The 21,953-nt window shown below is 32.4% G+C and overlaps 1 protein-coding gene across 1 annotated transcript; it reads right to left on the reverse strand.

Annotated features, from left to right (window-relative positions):
- Window positions 1–14,226: 14,226 nt before the first annotated feature.
- Window positions 14,227–16,038, reverse strand: LOC105367660 (putative protein TPRXL). Its single transcript, XM_011506428.1, has 2 exons — window positions 15,922–16,038; window positions 14,227–14,829 (listed from the first exon to the last, which is right to left on the reverse strand). Exons 1-2 carry the CDS (start codon window positions 16,003–16,005, stop codon window positions 14,227–14,229), a joined length of 687 nt encoding a protein of 228 aa, XP_011504730.1. The 5' UTR covers window positions 16,006–16,038.
- Between the last annotated feature and the right edge of the window lie 5,915 nt (window positions 16,039–21,953).

Raw genomic sequence — 21,953 nt, forward strand, 5'->3', positions numbered from 1 at the left:
AATATTTATTTTAATACATCGACAGTTATTTTATTCGCGTACACACACGCGCGTGCACGAGAAATTATTAAATAAATTGATTGCTTGTACTGTAATAAAGGATAAATGAAAGCAAATACTCTCTCGTATATTAAGTTTATTCATACATTGAAAATAATCAGTAGTTTATTTTTCAAATGCATAAACACTTTTAGCAGTATAGTTTATACGGAATTTTTCTTCTTCATATGCTCACGTACATTAAGAGTCCAAGTTTCTTATCTATGACGGCGAATGGTAAGTTTTATTTTCGGAGACTGTAAAATGAAATTTGAACAGTTAGCACTGTTGCACTGTTTCCTACGAATGGTGTAATATCGGCACATTTACATTATAATATTAATAAAACATATAATAATAATAATAATATAATATAAAACATAAATGCTAATAAAAGAATTTGAAATAAGGAGACTAAAATTCTAACAAGTTTATAGGGGATTGGGTTGGCCTCTTCCTATTCCATTTCGCAAGTGAGCTGCCTCGGTAAACAATTCCATTCGCTAGGAGCGCATCATTGGATAATTGAATCGTAAGGAGGAGGTGCGCGGTGGTCCATCAGGGCGAAATCTCGAAGAGCGAGCGCCGCCACGTAGCACCAGGAATCCGTGTTGTACTTGCTCTCGCGATTTCTCTCGGTGCCCGGTGCGATCTCCTATAAATCTCGCGTGAATCGGCGAATAGGAAAGCCGTGAAAAAAAGTGGTGAGGAGGAGGGGGAGGGGAGGGGGGACGGCAGGCGCAGCTTTGGCGAGCTTAAACTCCGTCCTGTGCTCCTTCTGCCAGCGTTACCTACACTACGTTAACGCACTACATGTACTCGCGTTTGGCCTGGCGTTTTTGCTTCGACGGGCGAGGCATCGCCAAGGCGATAAAGAGAGCGCGATTGCAATAAAGACGGTTAGTGGGAGCGGTGGCGAATTGCGCAAGGAACATGCGACTTGGAGCGAAAGTGGAGGAGCGATCAGGGTCGTCGGGAACCAGGACGCTCGCGCGTTGGTCAGGAGGAACCTCGTTAGCGTAGTGCACTAGAGGAGGATCCTCTGCGCGGGTGAGTCGATGGTAGTTGCTTGGAGATGCGACGTATCGCTGTTCCGTGACCTTCTCCCGCTTATTTTCAAATTTTGGCCATTCAAATGTCGTCTCGTTTTATGAAAATAAAATTTCTCAAAAGGCCAAGGTGGTGGAAGGCTACCTTTTGGTGCTTTATGCTAATACCCGTGATCGATATCGATAATTTTATGGTTAATTGGGTACGATATATATACATATATATATATATATATATATGAATATTTACCTCATCATATTTCGTAATTTCATAATTATTTTTACAGTTAACATGCGGTTTAAAAGTATTTAATACAAGCAAATAAAGAAAACGCAGAAGCCTTGACAAAAATACATTTAAAATTTGTATAAAAATTTAGAATACAAGTTTTTTCCATGTTTTCGTGAAAAAGGTTGGAATTTCGATTAGGAGTAATTAAGCTCAATCGACAAGCTCTAATATTACAAATCATGCGATTTAGTAAAACCTGCTCAATAATACTACTTATGCGTACAAACGTAGATTGCTAACTCGAATCTCATACATCATCTCATACACGTACAATATAAGTATGTATGCGCTGACTTTATTATATTAAAAAAATTGTACGAAAGTCTAGTGTAATCATTAAAACTGTATATTATTTGATTCTAATAAAAATTTCATTATAAGACTCAATATTACTATTGTAAAGTAATTGTATTATTGTCGTTGTTGTTGTTGTTGTTGTTGTTGTTGTTGTTGTTGCACTTCTATTTATATAATTTGTTATAATGAATTGTTATTGTATTCGATATCATAGGTACAGTTTGCCAAATTAAACTTCCCGTACTATTATCAGAAATATAAACGAGCAATAATATTGTTTAATTATGAAATAATTATCAATAATAATTATGGACTTTCTCATTTGTCTAAATTGATTTAAAATTTATTTTGTCAGATAATATAATTTAAAGGTTTCATTAGCATCGATTTCATTTTATTAGCTGTACATTGTTATTATCGACTTAAAAACTTTACATTTAATCGCGTTTAAATCAAAGCTCTCAATACTTAAATTAATGTAAAATGATCGAGTGAATTTTTATTAAATATTTCGCAAAAATTGAAGTTACATTATAAAATGGATTTGCTATTTATCCTTATAGTCTTTTGGAATTTCAGTCTTTTTCAGACAATCGATTTATTTTTTATTTATTTTCATATTCTTGATAGATAATGTTTAATAACTTATTATAATTTGAAATAAGTTGGGTAATATATTATTTTATAATACGCATAATCAGTGCTATATACAATCGGGTCCAAAAAAACATGTTAATATTAGTTTATGGATCAACTAATCGAGTATAACTGGCTTCCGCTTATATAACAGCCTTTATTTTATTTTAACCCGCAATTTATATTAAAATTATTGATTACGAATACGATATACCTTAGATAATTACAGCATCAAATATTTTGAGAGCGATCGGAAGGACCACTCGCTTGTTTCTGATATCAAGTATGCAAATAACTTTTCTATTAATAGATTTTCATCTCTTCTGCAATTAAATTCTAAATGAAATTAGGTTACTCGATTCATATAAAAGAATAAACTAGAGATTATGCAAATATTGGAAAGCCAGAATAGTTATGACCATGAAGAGTAAATTATGAGAATAAAGCGTGCATATAAGTCAATTAATGAAACATACAGGATTTGAAATATTTCCCAACTGCCTCGATAAAGAACGTGCGAACGGCTTAATTCAACATGCCATTAACAATATGTTATCAGTCTTAACGTAATTTACATAATGTCTTAAAAGCTTAAATCGACCATTCACAAGCAATTGTTTCAAATATTGGATAAATTTACGATGACCGTGGCATCGTTAATTGTCGAAATAAACATTGCCTAATGGTAGGCGTTAGCTAGGCACGTGAAGCGCTAATAAGAACTTGGCCGCGTGGGTTCGTTTATATGAAATCATCCTAAGTAAGGCAGCAACATCCACTTTATCTTCCTCTCTCATTATAACTGGCAGAACGGACGCTTTCTCGTTTGCATTTACGTCCGCGTGCGTAAAGTCTGCCTTGTAATGGCAACTTGGAACACTCACTTTACAATTGCTGTAATTCATGCATAGAACGCACGCGTACTGCCGAGATATTCGACTCGCAAGCGCATTACTTTATGCTTATGGCCACTGTTACCTCACCTCGGCATTAAATCCCAGCCGAGTTTTCACCTTTAAACGCTCGCGGTCTATCGGCAAAATGGCGAAAATTCGCCACCTGGTATTTCACGGAAATTCCCTGTAACAATTATAAAATTATACTTCGCTATTCATCGGCTCCTTTTTCTATTTTTGTTTTTTTTTTTTGTTTTTTTTGTTTTGTTTTTTTTTTTTTTTTTTTTTTTTTTTTTTTGTTTTTTTTTTTTTTTTTTTTTTTTTTTTTTTTTTATTTCAATTTTCATAGTGTGACGTCAATGCCGAGATAATGCAATATGAATGGAAAATAATCGATCCTTGTGAGCATCGTATTTGTATTTCCCAACCAGCCTTATTTCAGCTGAGCACAGTATGCAAAAACCCTGCAACGACTCAACCAAATCCCATAAAATATTCTAAATTGTAATCGTAATTATATATAAATAAATTATAAATAAATTGTAATTATATTGTAATCGCTTATTCGTCCAGAGATTGTCGCATGCGTGATCGATTGCCTTAAATTCTTATTAATTATATTCTCAAGATATATGAGTTTGAAGTATTTTATGAGTGGGAGAAGAGCTCGTACACGTGGAATAGCTTAACAATATAAAAAAAGGAATAAAGGGAGAGAGAAAAAAAAGACTCCAAATACTATAAGCTACAAACGGCTCCTCGACTAAGCACACTACTTTCTATTCATTAGGTATGTATTGAATGCACTTTATCGCATTATTTCATGAACTTGAACCGTAGCTTCCTGGTCATTATCATGCTCTTTCATTGAGAAAATAAGTATTGTTGAAATGACGGGTATTTCTTTCATTAATTTTTTCGTATTTTATCTTGTATTTTTCTTGCTTTTTTGTATCCTATGCGAATATTACAATTGGGAAGATTGCCTCTTGAAAGCCGTTTATTAGCGTGAATTTTATCGACTTTTTATTAGGAACTTTACGATCCCCTGTAAAATCATGAATATATTTGTAATGAAAATTAAAATCAATTAACCATCGGTCAATCTGTGAAAATGATGAAAATTATCATTATAAAAATAATATTGAAAAAATATTTTTGTAATTTGTCATTTTGCAACTGTAATAATGTAAAGTAAAATTGCGAAAGTTAATTCCGGCTTTACATCATGCAGTGACGCTACAATTATCTATAACACCAAAACAAACATAACAAACGCGTTAGGATCTGGCTTTTAGTGAAAGTCGGTATTATGAAATAACGGGCAATTCTCTTAATACGGCGAATAAATAAAAGTGTCGTCATGCTCGCAATTTCTTTAACGATTTATAACGGCCAGTGTCATAAATGAGCAATTTTTCTTTTAATCGTCGGAAACCGCTGAATAGCCAATTGTCCGCGGAAATCTACCCCCTTTCAGAAGTTGGGTAAGAACGCCTTGGGAAAATGGAAATTGACACGTAGGCATAGGCATTTGGTTGCTTTATCGGCCAGCACACATTGGCACGTACTAATCAACGAGGCAAATATTGAGAATATTCGTGTGAAAATTGTGAAGGTGAAGGAGTATGCCTGACAGGACATCGTTAATATTGCCGCTCTGAAAAGCTCGGGACAAGAGCTTTTCGCCATGTGCCGCAGTGACCCTATACTTGCGCCTATAAACAAGCGACTAGAAAGTATTTGCGTTGTTGCATCGAGTACGTCGATGAGCGAGGAGTTGGTCCCTTTAGTTGATCTGGGAGGATGACCTTGATGTCGGGGAAGGCGAAGGGGCAAGACCGACTGAGAGACCGAGGGGAAAACCGCGGATGCGGAAGATCGTTACCAGGCCGGCTCGACTGCTAAAAGTCGGAAAGTCTGACCTTTGCACGGGTCCGGGGATAATGTGGTCGGGGACTTTGATTTTCACGGGCCTTGCTTGATGAAGGTGGAGAACGGCTTGGCCGAGCGTATTATTCATAAGTCATTCCCATAATGCGCGCAGAGCATGGTGCAACCAACTGCAAAAATACCTTGCGAATCTCGGTAATTAAATACAATTAAAGCGTTAAGTGGCTCGTATGCTCGAAATGAGGCGTTACTGGATATTAGGAAAGGTTTTTCCATTCGGCATTTAAAGCAGCCATGAAATGATTTTCACGATTATAACCGCTGTGATCTAATTAAAGAAAGTTCTTCAAAATGCGTGTCACGCATGCGATATTTTTCGTATTTATAATGAAATTCTGCTTGTTTCTGCGTTTGTTCAAGATTTGAGTCATTGATTGATTCAAGTGGAAGAAAATCTGCTTGGCTTACATAATTCCTTAGAGGGTTTAATCGACTGCGAAATCATTTAGTTATTCCCTCTGGCTGTTTATAATTTACCTTTATATATATATATATATATATATATATATATATATATATATATATATATATATACAAAGTTAAAAAAAAAAAAATATGAGAAAAACATGTGCAACTTACATAAAGTAAAATAGTTATGATTGGCACTGAATTATGATCGGTCAAGTGATTCATCCTATCATGCTAGCAATTTACAAATATATAACTTTCCAACGTATCAGCCAAGCAAATTACAACCTAATCTTAATTTTCTCATTTATATGACGTATTTATTATTATTATTATATATAATTCAAAGCTTCCATTTGTATTGTACTGTTAAAAGCAAATACGTGAATGTATTAATATAATAGAATGATTCAAATAATATTGAATAATAGGGACATTATTTTCGCCTGTTTCTTGGAAATTCGCCTGTCATAGTTGCAATATTTACCATGCAAAAAATTATTAATAATAAAGTAATTAAAATAAGTGGGTAATAATAAGAACGAACGATAAGCTTTAAATATTCTATTTTCACATATATTTCTCGTACTTCTAATTAGCTTAAATTTATCATCCCTTTAAACTCGAGACAATATACTTGCTAACTAAATTGTTACTCACGTCTATGCGAAATTATTTTTGCCCCAATTTTCACTCCTTTAATCTTTAATACTAGTTTTCGTATAATTCAGTGAATAAAAATCCTTGATTAATAATGAATCTTAAATTGAAAATTTAACTCCTATACATTTCCATATATGTACTGTCGGGCGCGCGAGTGTTTATAGGTCCGTGTGTATGGCTAGAATAGACGTCTTTATCACTCTCGGTATAATTTCTCAACTACTAACGCGTCAAGCGCAAGAATTGCAATGCAGCAGAACATAGTTAATATAAGTTTGAATATCTTCTCACTTTGCTTATCCTGTTCACGCAATTCGAATTTTGTTTCCTAATAATTGTTAAGAAAAATTCCAATGTAGTACTTGGACTACATCGTGATATTCGCGATTAATCGTGCTATTGGAGCGACTTAAATTAATTTTAAAAGATTTAGATTAAAATTAAATGTTTATTAAAAGTTAGCTTTTGGTAAAAAAAAAAGAACATTTGCTAATGCATGTTAGTCGCTCATATAATGAAATAATTGAAATGTCTTGCTCTGGGTATTTATAATAGAGCCATGTTTTCAAATGATCCTGTCCAAATGAGAAATAAATCTAAAAATCTACCTCAAGAAAATGGATAAGATGCTTGTTGAAGGAACTAACACTCAGACCGAAGAATTTCAAATGGAAATAGTACCTTCGTGCCATATTAAAATTACGAGCGTAATTTTCACCAACACTTTCACTTAGCATCCATACGAGAATCAATCGCTAGAAGATTAATTGCAAGAAATCAGCTTAGGTTCGATGACAAGAACACCGATCTGTTGATTCCGTGTGAAAAGCAAAAATCAATGCTGCGAGTGGCGTCGGCGTCAGCGGAGCTAAAATGCCTTGCGATTATAACCGGATATGAAGAACCAGTTTGTGTGTGACTCTCTCTCTCTCTCTCTCTCTCTCTCTCTCTCTCTATAACTCAAAATTGATATCATAGACTCTGTAAATAGTGCACGTACTATTCCTAGCAATGTTAAATGCGCAATGTCACTCTCTCTTTTTCTACCCCCCTCTCTCTCTCTCTCTCTCTCTCTCTCTCTCTCTCTCTCTCTATAACTCAAAAGTGAGAGCATAGACGCTGTAAATAGTGCACGTACTATGCCTAGCAATGTTAAATGCGCAATCACACATACCACTAAAGTAAGGAAGATATCACGAACGGTGTATGACATTTTCATTTATCTATTTATTTAACGATGTGCGCACAATTTACTTAATAATTGAAAAAATATAAATTTCGAATTATCTTATTTATACTAAGATTTTCAAAATACTTGCTTACTCTTCTAAATTCCTTAAAAACAAAAAAAAACAAAAAAAACAAAAACAATAATTGCTTATGGGTATTTAAAATAGTTATGTAATGACAATGTCACAATATCACTTAATATTTCAGTTTCCGACAACTAATCTTCACACTACATTGAAAGAAATTTCATGAGACTTGATGAGATTTTAGATCAATCGAAACTTAAGCTTTGGAGTTGTAAATGAAAAATCGATTTCTTAACTTCACCACCACTGTTAAGTTGTTTTTTCAATACTCTGATTTCAATGATATTAAATTGCATGTGACCAACACCGTTACCTTTAACTACTCACTACGACACTTTATTTTGCGAGTCAATATCTTATTAGCAATGAAAATTCAACAAATGAATAATAATCGGGGAAAATCGTGAAAAATATGTTTTAACAATTTAGAATAGAAATTTAAGTAATTTTGAAGGAAACAATATTGTCGTGAGAAAAGAATAATTAGTACAATGCGAGATTATGTCACACAGTCTTTATTTCAGCAAAAAAAAAAAAACGTACATGACGGTATGTATACACGTAATCGTGGATGGGATATTGTTTACAGCTTTTGAAGCTTCATTAGCTAAGTTTCTTTAATTAAAAATATTCTCTCCGCGTTGTTTTGCAAAAGCTGAAAAATAAAATTTATTTATAGAACGGAAAGGTTTATAATTAAAATTTTTAATTATGTGCATGATTTACACCCGCGTGGGATCTTTTACGTATAAATTAAATTCATTTGCCATCACACGGCCAAGCACATATGAAATTACTTACATTAGATTCACTATAATTCTATATTAGGGTACTTGATTGGGATTCGTAACACTTTTTTGCCAATATCTACCACGAGTTGGCATTAGTTTCAGTTAATTATATCACCAGAGCAATCAATGCCCTAAAGAATGTCAAGCCTTGTGATTAAACTCGCCTGATGAATGGGAACAACGTAGAAACCGATTGTAGTTTTTATCTACTGAAATGCAAGAGATATTGCACACTTGAAATTGTTCGAATTATTTTTCGTTCTTAGCTAACTACTTTTGTTATGATAGTGATTTGTTTAATTGAATACACCAAATTTTAAGCATTACGTGGCCCCCATAGATGTGTGTATATCTACATATTGTTACAGAGAGCTGTGTAAAAATAAAATAACGGTAAGGAACAAAAAAAAAAAAAAAAAAAGAATAGAATAGAATAGATGTATTACGAAAAGCACACGATGAGGCTAAACAAGTACCTCTTTATGCCATGTTGTCTTAACGAATAATCGACATCTTTTGAGCGAGGTGAAATTGAAATCTGTGCCAAAGTGAAAAGTGATTAATCAATGTTACGATCATCGACTTATAATTTTCAGGACAATTCAAATCTCAAAATCAAGTCTTACGTGGACCGACTGTCGCAATGCGCATGATCGCGCTGTCGCTTACCTTGAGCGGTAAAAGAAAAATAAGTTATCTAAATTTTCATAGCCGGAGAATCCACTCGAACTTAAAGCCGGCAAAAGTGATTTTTAAGCTTTCACTTTAATCATAATAATTTGTCGCCGCTTTGAGTTGCCCTCGGTGCCAACGGTGACAACGCGTAGCCTCTCCTGAAATGGCCAATTACCTCTAATCGCCCCATCATCGCTTTTCGCGACCAAAAACATGAAAAGTGCGATTTCACGTTCCCTTAGCATTTTCCCGTCTCGATGTGTTTCGCGATCATGATTGACGCGAGGCTTACGCGATAACGCGTTTCTTATCCAAAGTGCGCGAAAACCGAGTGGCTGTAGTGGCTCGAGGAATTTCGAGGGATGGGCCAGTCGGTATTGGAGAGAGCGCAGAGGAAAAAAGATGGAGGAGGAGGGTTTTTTTTTTTTGTTTTTACGACGCCAAGCCAGAAAAAGAAACATTAAAAAAAAAGAAGAAGAAGAGGAGGAGGAAGGAGAAAAATAAGAAAAAAAGGAAGAAACGAGCACTCTACTCTCGGCTCACAAAGGACGTCCTGGAAATGGAAGGGAAGGGGAGCGAGGGAAACGCGAGTAAAAGCGCGGCCCGCCGACCCAGTTTTTCAAGAACCGAATGGCCCAAGCGAGGACATTACCTAATGCCGAGGCCCCGCGGGCTAATAAGCTCGCGAGGATATTCACGGTGGGCCCCATCGCTTTTCTCCGATTGACCATTGAACGCCTGCGCGGCTGCCGGGGGGGGGGGGGGGGAAGCAGCAGCATCAGAGAAAATAAAAAAGGGAAGAATGAAACGGGCGAGACAAGAGGAGGAACGAGCGGAGGCAGAGGATATCGCGCGGTGGGAGTGTCCCCTTACTACAGACAGACAGGATTCATTCCTTGTCACCAGACGTTCGGACGCGCTGCAACTCATTTTCTTTGCCATTGCGAAATTAATGAGGCCCACCGCTTGTCAATTAAATCGCCGATAATGGATTTCGCTTGGCATTGCCTTTATTTTTGCTCCCGCCGCTTGCGAGCTCTCGATTGAATTTTATTAAAAGCCGAGAGCCCCATCCCAACACCGCCCACCACTACGCGAATTCGTACCAGGAAGACAGCCACTACCAACTCTATCATCCTTCATAAACTCGTGCTTTCTTTTTTCCATTATTATTTATTACCTTGGCGCACTCGCCAATCTCGCAAGCCATTTAACAGCGGACTTATCGCCGCCAAGAGTCCGCGCGTATCCTCTATACCTCTTTTGCTTGTGTTGTCAAACGTACTTTCGCAATCGTTTGTGTAGCGCTTATGTTGAGACAGCATCGACTAGTTTAATAATATTATGCTCGAGATTTTAAAAAATTGATGACAATAGAGGACAATAAGCTATATTAAATAATGCAATTTAATGGAATTTCAATGTGCCAGTTTCAAGAATTAGGATAATGTTGGAAAAAATTATTATAAAAATTTTATCCACTTGAGGTGCACAAGATCGGCATATGTTTATCTTGTAAAACTCATTTTTACATTACAAATAGAAATTTAGCATGAAAGAATATAATTCCCATAATGTCTATAATGGAAAGATTATTATTTCAGTTCATTAGTAACAATAGCAATATTATTTTGGAGCTGAATTTTTCTTTGCATTTATTTCACATTAAATATTATATAATTGACATTATGACTTCATGCTTTTCTCAAATTAACAACAATAATTACTTAATGACTTTAAATTATTAACTTCTTTAAGCATTAAACAGGATATATGAACGAGGAAGTTAAATTAACTATGAGATTTTTTTGCCCCGCTTTCCCTAATATACAAAATACTGCGTTAGAGGGTCGTAAGAAATATTATAATTATCCAATTAAAGATAAAATATTTTAACGGCATTGTTTCGCAAAAGTGTATATAAATTAACGTATTAATGCAAAAATTTAATAAATGGAATGCATCGTTTAACTAAAGAAGTGTAAGATGGAAAGGCTCTTCCGTTATATCGATATTCATTTGGATTTGGTTTATGTATGCTCGATAGCCTTTTTTTCGGACCACATTTCTCTTTTTCTCGCATTCATTTGATCCACGCATTACGTATACATAAAATATATCTCTCGAGCACAAATTGTCATTTGATAAACGATATACGAATCACATAATATTTCATCTCAACACCTTCAAAGATAATTTTTATACAAAACATGGTAAATCAAATGAATAATTTAATTTTATCGTATTTAATTGGCCAACTTCTTTTCGCTTTACATCCCCGAGAATTTATTAGCCTACTCCTACCCGGAGCCTCAAGCCCATCAACGACTCAGAAAACACCTTTTGACGCGCAGGTTTACCTACCTTAAGCCCTTACAAAAGCCTGACCACGAAACAAGCCGGAAGCAAGTGGAATGCATACGTATTTCGTGAGTATATTTCGCATAAATAACGGGACGTGTAAGGGTTGCAAAACTCCCATGAATTTAGAAGTTACCGCGGAAGCAAAAGTTTTTGTTTACAATGAGTAAACTCTACTTGCATTTGAACTTTTAATCGTTTGTTGCTATTAACAAATAACAACATTCATAAAGATATTATAATCATAATAAAAGAAATAACTTCCCCATCTACGACTGTGTATTAATACGTATAAAATAATATTTTTATTTATGGTCATGATATTGTATAATATTAACCTTAAATGCAAATGTCTATATTATTCAGACATAATTCATGTAAGTTATAATGCACTGAAATACAATATGCAAAATTCTAAATAAATGCTTGTCAACTGTTGTAATTGTAAATTCGGTTGTTTATGAAAAACTGTTCATCCTAATATTGTAAACTAAGACCAAATGACCTAATTCTAACAACAAATTTTCTAATAATTTAAGTAGGTCAATGAATCAAATAATAGCTTAATAAGTTTCGTAATGACTAATTATCATTACGAGGAAACTTAAAATATTAATATAATATGAAAAATCTTCATTCATGGGGAATGATGTTGATAATCATTATTCGCCTATTTTAGCAATAACTAATCAACTTATTGTTTTACTTATTAATTGTAAATACAAGAAAATACAACTTTTTAACGTAACTTTTAAATACATAAAGGACAACGCAACGCATTCTATGACCTATAAAAATTTCTTATTTAAAAATTGTTCAGCCATACAAACAGTAATGGATAAACTTTTATGGCGAGCAAAATAATCATTTAATGATTTTCATTTCCAGAGATAATTATCATAATGGCCCATTGTAATGGCGATAAATAATTTATTTGTATTTCAAGTTTCAGATACATAAAGCAGAAAATCGTTTTTCATAATTTATATTGAATATTACAAACATTTCGAATAAATAAATAAATCATCGTATAAACTTGCAATACTAAGTCTTAATGGGAATTAAAGGGAGGGATTTAAATGTCAACACGATGGAAATATCGGAAATATTTGATAATATTTAAGCATCAAATTGATCATGTCTGTTTTAAATTAGATCGTGTATGATTTATAATATATATTGTCGATTCCAATTACGCAATAATTTTATCTATAATATTGTCCAATTTTCTGATTTTCCCATTACAACAGAATAGAGATAAATAGAATTAATACGTGATTTAATGACACGATTAATTAATATATCCGTTCACTTTCGTCAAAGTAAAATAACAAATAAATACAAATGAATATAATATCTAAATAAATTCAAATGAATAAATTTTGAAACACTAACATTTCAATTCGAATGAATGATAATTTATGAATGACGACTATCTGTACTATCGCAAATACTTTGATTTTATGTATAAAGACTAGAATGTTGAAAAATATTGTGGATCTCCATAAAATTACAGAGTAAAATTATCCTCTAGTGGTAAGTTTACTGTTGAAAACGTACTTAAAATGCACTAGAGTCTATCTCAAATAAAATATCTCGAACCATTATCAATGAAATATTATTCCGCATATTATTAATCAAACATTATGGCTAACATATGTGTATTAAGGTGCATTAGAGTAAATGAAAAATGATTTGTGTCGATACAAGAGAATTCACAGTTTCCCTTTAAGTGGTTGTAATGTTATGCTTTTATCAAAATTATTTGTAGGTAAAATCATATATATTTTAATTTATAGTACAAAATATCGATAATATCATTATAATGCATGAATAATTTGTGCGATTAATGATACCAAGAATATAATCATTTTACTCTTATTATATACTTCATTATTCTTTAATCCAAATTAAATTACTTTAAAATTACGTTGCTCATAAAATTCAATAAAATAATGTTGTATAAAAAAAAAAAGAAAATTTAACTAAACAAGTCAATCATAATGTTTGGTATTATTTATTGTTTATTATTTTAATTGTTTATAAAACAATACAATTTTTATATAAATTGAATAATAAAATAAAATATTAGCATATCGATGAAAAAAAAAAAAATATATAATACTCGTATTCGATTAACACTACAAAAAATAAAAATATTTATATAAACATAAATAAATATAAGAAAATTATAAGCGCATCTTAAACAAACAATATGTGCTGTTTAAACTTATTTTCGCCTTTACTCTATTACAAAATTATAAGAAACTACATTGTTAAAAAATTTTTAAACTTAAAGTCATTTTTATAAATACCAATTTAAAAATTTTGACATTTTTAGTTTAAAAATTTTATATCTTATACAATTATCTACATAAAATAACTCGAAATAAAAAATTAAGATATGCATATTTTAATTGATTTTTGTAAGGAGTTCGCCATTGCACATATTATGTACGTATAAATGATTATTTTAGACTCATATGGTAGTAAGTTTGTTGTTTTGAATTTTTAGTAAATCGAAGAAGGCACTGACATACTAAATTTAACGACTACCAACCAATAATTTAATATGGATCTGTAACGTTGTGTAGAGAATTATCAGACAAGATTTTATATTTTTGTGTTCACAATCTTTTATGGACATTAGTTAGGGATTATAAAAAATTATAGTGTTAAAGAATTATAATGAGTTGGAAGGATCGAATTGATTAATGAATCAATAATACTTGGATATTATGGATTTAGAAGCGAATTGATTAATACGTGGAAAACCAAAATTAATAAAAGAATTACAATTTGTTTATGGATTACCAGAATTTGAAGAATTAGTATTAGTTGAATGTGCTCTTACGATTGGGCGTTGGGAGTAGATGGAGAATTTGTGATACCAGAAGGACTGACGCCATTTGAAGAAGAATTCGTTAAATTTGGAGGATTAGTTGCATTTGGAGACGTCATTGAGCTTGAAGGATCGATGTTGTTTGGAGGATTAGTTGCATTTTGAGGATTAGTTGTACTTGGAGACTTCGGTGTACTTGAAGGATTGACGTTGTTTGGAGAATTAGATGTATTTGGAGTCTTGGTTGTACTTGCAGGATTGATGCTATTTGCAGGGTTTCCTGTACTTTGAGGATTTGCATTGGTTGGAGGTTTTGCAGTAGTTGAAGAAACAACACCATTTGGAGCACCGCTCGATGGATTTAGACCACCTTGCGTCATATTTGGAGTCACGCTCCCATTATTTTCTACATTTTGTTGCGGACGTGTGGAGTTTAGTGGAAGAAGCGCAATAGTCGAATTTGGACATTTCAATTGACAATATCGTTTCAGAACACTGGCAAAGTAAAATTTCGTTTGTCCACAGGCGCCATTGCAATAACTTTTTGATATTTCTCCGAATACGCCATTATTGTTGATGAACCTTCTAATATGATTACTATTTTCATTGGCCTATAAAACAATTATTACATTACAATAATTCAATGACTAAATAACGATGTCGATATATTTAAGTTAACGATAATTTTATTATGAGATTAAATCTTATGATGGATAATCCACGTTTAAAATTAATAATATGTATGTGCAAAATAATTAAATGAAAATTTGTATTTTGAATTTCCATGAAACTGATTTGAGCATGTAACGCTATAATTTTTATGTTAATTAAAATCTACATGAAATTTTTAATATTTTAATAAAATTCTATTAACTCTGCTTACTAGATCTAAAGTACACTTATTATCATGCTTTTCACGATTCCACTAAACATCAGTTTATTTTTCAGTCATTTAATTAATAGCAATTTTTAGAGAGTAAAGAAATATTATTTCGTAGGCTGTTAAAAAAAAAAAGTTATTTTTTAAATTTCTTTTACATATTGCAGCCATGATATATATATATATATATATATACACACACACACACATTTTATTTTTTATAGTGTATAACTTAAAATTATTAATTCAAATTGAGAAAAAAATTGTTTTTTAAAGCAAATATGCATTAAGTAATTAATTGAATAAAATCATTGGAAATTTTAGTATAATGGGAAATGTGGCATATAACAATTTTAACATTGACGATAATATTGAATTTAATTGATTGTATCGAATATGCATAACGATATATGGAAAATTTATGACGAAAATACGAGAAAAAATTTGATAAATTTTAAAATAAATATAAAATACATTTGAAAATATAAAATATTAGGGATAGAATCTCGTTCAGCCTCTTGTACTTTTTATTATAATTTTTAATCAACGGCAATTTCAATCTCAGAATTTAAATCTCAATGCTTAAAGGTAAGATTTTAATAAAGTCAAGATCTATCGCCCTCTACTAGTCACTCTCGGTGCTAGTCTCATTGCCATTTATTACAATACACTGTCTTGTAAAAGAATTTATCTCGACTGCATAAAACTACATAGTAATGAAAATGAAAATGAAAATGAAAATACAAGATATCGAATTAAATTATTCACTAGCGCGATATTCACAACAGTCCTACTACATACTGTCTTTCAAACAAATTATTACCTTACATGCAGCTAATGTACAAAGTACAAAAATGATGCGGAGACCACAAGTAAATAGCTTACTATGTAGAATTTTACAACCCATCGCGGTTAGCGGATGAGCTAAGACAAAACACCTTCTTAGATAGGATTGCAGACTATTCCATGCCATATGTGAACGAGGCCTTTTATATATATGTATTACGTAGTTTCCATATCTTTTAGAAAATAATTTTCTGCGTGAAAAAAGAGGTCAAAGTATGGCTAAACTCATCACTTTTATGTATTCGATAATCTTCATTTTTCTACGCGTGCATTTCTTTGGAAAAGCAATAAATAAAATAAATATTATCTGACTGACAATTTATGAAGTGACATATTGTTTCTAACTTTCACGTGAATTCTTATCTGTGTCTTAAGAAGCACATTTATCATAATGGTATTTGCAACGATGACAAGTGAATTTTTCCCTCCTACAAATGCTGTCTAACGCAATTGAAATTACTACTAAAACACTGTATAATCATTTTATTTTTGTACATTAATGTTTGAATTGATATTACGTGCAATGGGGATTGTAGTAATTTCAAGCATTTATGAAAGATTGATGTGTATGGAGCTTCGTTAGTGATTCAAGCAGAAAATTTGATTCATATTTTATAGTCAAACTAAACATTAATGTTTTTAATTAATAGTCAATAATTGTGTGAATTTGCTTATAATACATAATCCACGATTTATGACTTTTACTCAAAATAATATATGAATAAATAAGGAAATTTCTTAATCTGATTGATTGATTGAGAGGACAAATGGGATATCAACGATATAAAAAATATTCAACTAATGAAACACAACCAATATAACTTTTTTACCAATAACATTATTTTACGAGCTGAGTAATTTGAGCGAATTTTCTGACATTAATGTTTATTTATTTTTCTATCTACTTTCAAATTGCTATTTAAAATTTTCAATTTCTCTATAATTATATATTATAGCAATTATACAGGGGATTTAACGAAATAATGCGACTTAATTTATTCTTTTTTTTTTTCTTTTCTTTTTTTTTAATCACGATAATATTTAATCATGATTAATTTATAAAAAATAATTATTATCAAGTAGCTAAGAGAGCAAAATCATTATACACAATGCAAAAATGAAGGGCGTGCAAGGATGTCATGTAGAATTTTCATTCATTGTAAGTAAATTGATCAAATTTACTCGTAATTGTAATAAGCAATGGATAAATTAAAATTTAATAAATATTTCATAAAGATTTTTCATCAATAGCTACAAATACATAAAACCATTCTTCAAATCTGTAATAAAACATCCAAATTCCATTTGCAACTTTCGCTTGCATCTACAAAATTTTTGTTAATTAATAAGACTACTTTTTGTTTGAACAACCTCTGAGGGGCCGGGGGAAGGGGGGAGGGGGGGGGCAAAGAATCATACAAAAACAAAATTGAAGGAGAATCTTCGATATAAAAATGAAAAAAATGAAGAGCTAGAGCTTGAAAACCATGTAATACACAAAGATTAAATAAAATAACGTAAACGAGTGTATTTTGCACATTCGTAACAACAACATTCGTAATATCAGCTTTTCTTTGCATTTATGTAATAACACTCGGTAATCGAGATTCCATATAAAAAATCTGTTCCAAAACGATCTCGCTGACGCTAAACTGTAATTAATCTCAATAAACCAAAGAAAAAAAAGTGAACAACGTCTGCGGCGGGGTATGGTGGATCGGCCGGCCCATTGCCAATGAAAAATGCTCGGCAAAAAAAAACGTGTCTGCCCGACCGACCGGTCGACCGATCGATTGATCGCAACGCTTACCGGCAATCAATACTATTCGATACCCGCCTTACCGACCGCTCGTAACCCCATCGCCAAAATGCCGATAAATTGACGCGAGACGGCGCGAGGTTTCCGCCGACAGTGAGAGAATTTCGCACCACAGCTGCATGAATCATTGATCCCAAGTGCAGCCTTAACGATCTCACCTGCTCTACCTGACGGCGGACCTCGGGCTCCTTATCGCCAAGCCACTCGATCCCTAATCAATACATCGACTCGGCCCGAGGGCCGGGCGCACTGCGCAAAACACGCGCCGATCGATTCCGAAGGCCGCCCGCGCGACAGACATCGCCGGGATCTCCTTTTTTGCCACGGCGCCGCCTCCTTCCACGACTCCGCGACCGCGACTCCCAGAGCCGAGCGAGCCGAGCGAGCCGAGCGAGCCGGCGTTCGCCGTTTGCTGATACGAAGGCGATTTCACGGGCCGATAGCTCGGCACCTCGACATCACGGATTGCCTCCGTCATGCGGAATTCCCCAGCCTCGCCGTACTTTTTAATCGAAATAACAAAGATACAAAATGAGAGATATTGAGCGGCGATGCTAATGACATCCAAGGGGCGCTCGGCCCGAATTCATTGATTCGCGAGAGTCTCCTTGCGCTTACGGCTAATGTATGCAGCATGAGAAAATCAATATGATGGAGTAATTATTTGATTTTCTACCGCAATATACCCAAGCGAGCGCTTACATTATCGCTGTGTTGGTGTTACATCACCGTCGACTTTTAAAGTAACGTAGCCGCTAGTGGTCTGTTACGTCCACGTGCTTACATACAAATAATATTTAACGACAAATATACGTATTGGATAGTGAGAGTATTCGGTGCTTTTGTCACTTGTACGAATAGCAATAATGATGAGGATTTAAGCGAATGTGATGATGAACGTGTGAGAAAATACGAACAAAATGAGCAAATACCGAACACGCGATATAAGACGAGGAAGAAGCGAGGAAGGAATTGGCCGGGTAATGGCAAGAAAACTTTATAAAGATACTCCGTGTATAAATATCTCGGACCGCGGGAATTATTAAATATTCCAATATAACCAAATAAATAGCTCGCCAAGCATAATTGGAAAATTGGTAATAGCGCGCACAGATTTAAAGTGAGGAGCAAATTTATTTTAATTTAACATTGCGTCTAATAGAAGAGCTTGTTGTTAGATCATCTAAGACATTAAAAGATCGATATCGAGCCGGGGAATGGTACTTTCTCTTTAGGAAATTCATGAAATAGTGCAACTCGTAACTCCGCGCAGCTTGCTTTTGCTGCTCGAATCATTTATCGATTCTACGAAACTCTGATTCTAAACTAAAATTACGCACGATCGGCTAAAAATATGCCAGAACTCCCATATGCTCGACACGCGACGTAATAATAATTTTTAAAGAATCGAGCAGTACGTTAAATGAATTTTGGGAAGAGTATACAAGCGAAGCAATGAAAATATTTATGTAAAATATCATGGAGCTAGATATTTGATTATTATTAGAAAAACTATAATTCCTTAATGTAGCCAGCATATTTAATGAATGTTGTGATAAAGATGACTAAACGACCGATGAGTGAAAATGATTGATTACACGATATCACAAGTTTCTATTTAGCTCTTTAATTCTTCAGAATGTTATTCAACGCACTATTCCCGTTCAATATTCCTTGATCCCTCGGGCTAAAAAAGCTGATACGTATATAATGATCATTGACACGCACTCACGTTTATTTAAGCACATCTTCATTTCAGTAACAAATAATGTCATTTTATTCATAATAAATAGCACGCGCGCGCACGCGTCTATACACGGACAATCGTACACATATGACACAATTACGCAAAATGATATTTAAGTAAGTTAAAACCTTCGTATTACTACGTATAATAATTATTCATCCGATTATACATATATAGTTTGTTGAAAAGTTAATGTACATACACGCCGGCGCGCACAGTTACTTAATTGTTTATATTTATATTTGAAAATCGAAGTAATTGACCTTCTTGACGATTATATTATAGAGTATCTCGTATAAATAATAATCTTACATTTATTATAATCATTTTCAATATTCATCAAGATATAAAATATCAAAGAGCGATAAAGTATCGATTCAACGTAGGTTTGAAAATAATTTTTTATTATATTCAATGTGTCTGTGACGTCACGTACCGACTGCTTCCGATTGCAAACACATTCGCAGGCAAAAGTAGTGCGCTGCGCAATAGTAATAACCCTAAAAATCATTATTACAACGTTTATTATTAATATTTATAAAATTACAATCGATATTAGGAACGTAAAATATAATGCTGAAATGCCATTAGTAGTAAGACGTATCTTTATGTAAATAAATGCTAAAGTTGGAAGTCATTGGCTAAAGTTGGAATCGCGCCATCTTACTGTTTCCGGGTATCAGAAATTACTGCGGAGTTTCGTTTATTTTTATGATTTTTTTTGCACCTATTCTAAGGTAATTTTTTTATATTTTTATCTTATGTAATAATTTATTGAAACCGAATGTACTACCGAGCTCTTAATACATCATATTACTGTGTCTTCTTCTTATTGTTTATCGATCTCTACATTTCCCGTTATCACAACAGAGAGAGAGAGAGAGAGAGATAGAGAGAGAGAGAGAGAGAGAGAGAGAGAGACAGACAGAGAGATAATTGTTTTAATAAGATTTCATAAGGATGTAAAATTTAATTTTATACATTAAAAACGGTTGACTTTTCTATTATAATTTTCTAACATACATTTTCTATTTTCTATGATTACATTAATTTATACTTTTAAATATACTATTAAATTAACATCATACAAAAACAATTATTGTGCAATATTTTAATTAATAATATCATTTTAAAATATGGAAGAAATATTGGAACGACGTTGTATAATTTGCTTTTCTTTCTTTTCTTTTTTTTCTTTTTTTTTTTTTTTTGATTTATTTATTTATTTTTACTATTTATTTTATTTTATGTATTTTTTTTTTCAAATAGTCCTATGTGTTTTTACGTTTACGACACACCTTAACCTCAAATGACATCTATAAAGCAAGTGTTTAAAAAATATGAAGCTGACACTAGAACTACGTTAGGAGATGTTGAAAGCAAAAATTGTTTGAATTGAAGCATTGGTAACGTATACGAGGTGTGAACTTTAATTTTATTACTCATGCAGAATAAATGGCCGATGATTTATTTAATTGGAAAGTAATCTTCATATGATCAAATTTATTTTCGTATTTAATATTGATATTATTATGAATTGATGATAATGCGAATTACTTTGTCTTAATTTAATTGGAATATTTTTATTAAATTAAATTAAATTAAATTAAATTAAATTAAATTAAATTAAATACTGTGTCTTTGTTAGTAGGATATTTAAGTGGAGGCACAATAATAAGACGGAGAAAGCGATGGCCAAACTTCGTCGTTTGATAACTTAATTCATAATAATATTTATACTTTTAACAATAGTAGAGATTTTTTATTATATTTCACGATTATTCAAGTAATTCGAGTAGTTATTTAATCATATTAAGAAACTTGTGAAAGGTAAATAAGTATTCTAAATACCTTTATTTGACATTGAATGCAATTTTCATCTTTTTCCTCTTATCGTTCCAATATATTTTTTGCATTATTTATAGTTTATTAATTTCAACACCCTTATTTATCTATAATATAAATAATATTATTGAGGTAATAATGAATTATCAATGAATTTAATCAATATTATTCATTTCAAGTAATAAAAGTTCCTAAAATAATATTCACAGTAAGTGGTATCGATATGTATATTGTAAATATTAAAAATAAAATGTTGTTTTTTTTTTTTTTTTTTTAAGAATAATTTAATACTATGATTAAAACTTCAAATGTGAACTTCTCCATGCTATACAGAAAATCAATGTATCGTAGTTACCGGCACATATTGATTCGTATGTACTTAACTGGTATTGATGTGTGAAGCAGATAAACTTGATCAAACGTTGATATATATATATACATATATATATATATATATATATATATGTATTTTAAAATTAATCTAAAGAAAAGAAAATAAGTGAAAAAAAAATTCGCTAATATTGCTAAAGTATCATTAGTGAACAAGTACAAGCGTACTTGTTATCCTTGTTTGCTCTTATTTCGGTAATGTATATTA

Source organism: Ceratosolen solmsi, unplaced genomic scaffold (assembly GCF_000503995.2).
Source record: "Ceratosolen solmsi marchali unplaced genomic scaffold, CerSol_1.0 scaffold7, whole genome shotgun sequence".
Lineage (NCBI taxonomy): Eukaryota > Metazoa > Arthropoda > Insecta > Hymenoptera > Agaonidae > Ceratosolen > Ceratosolen solmsi.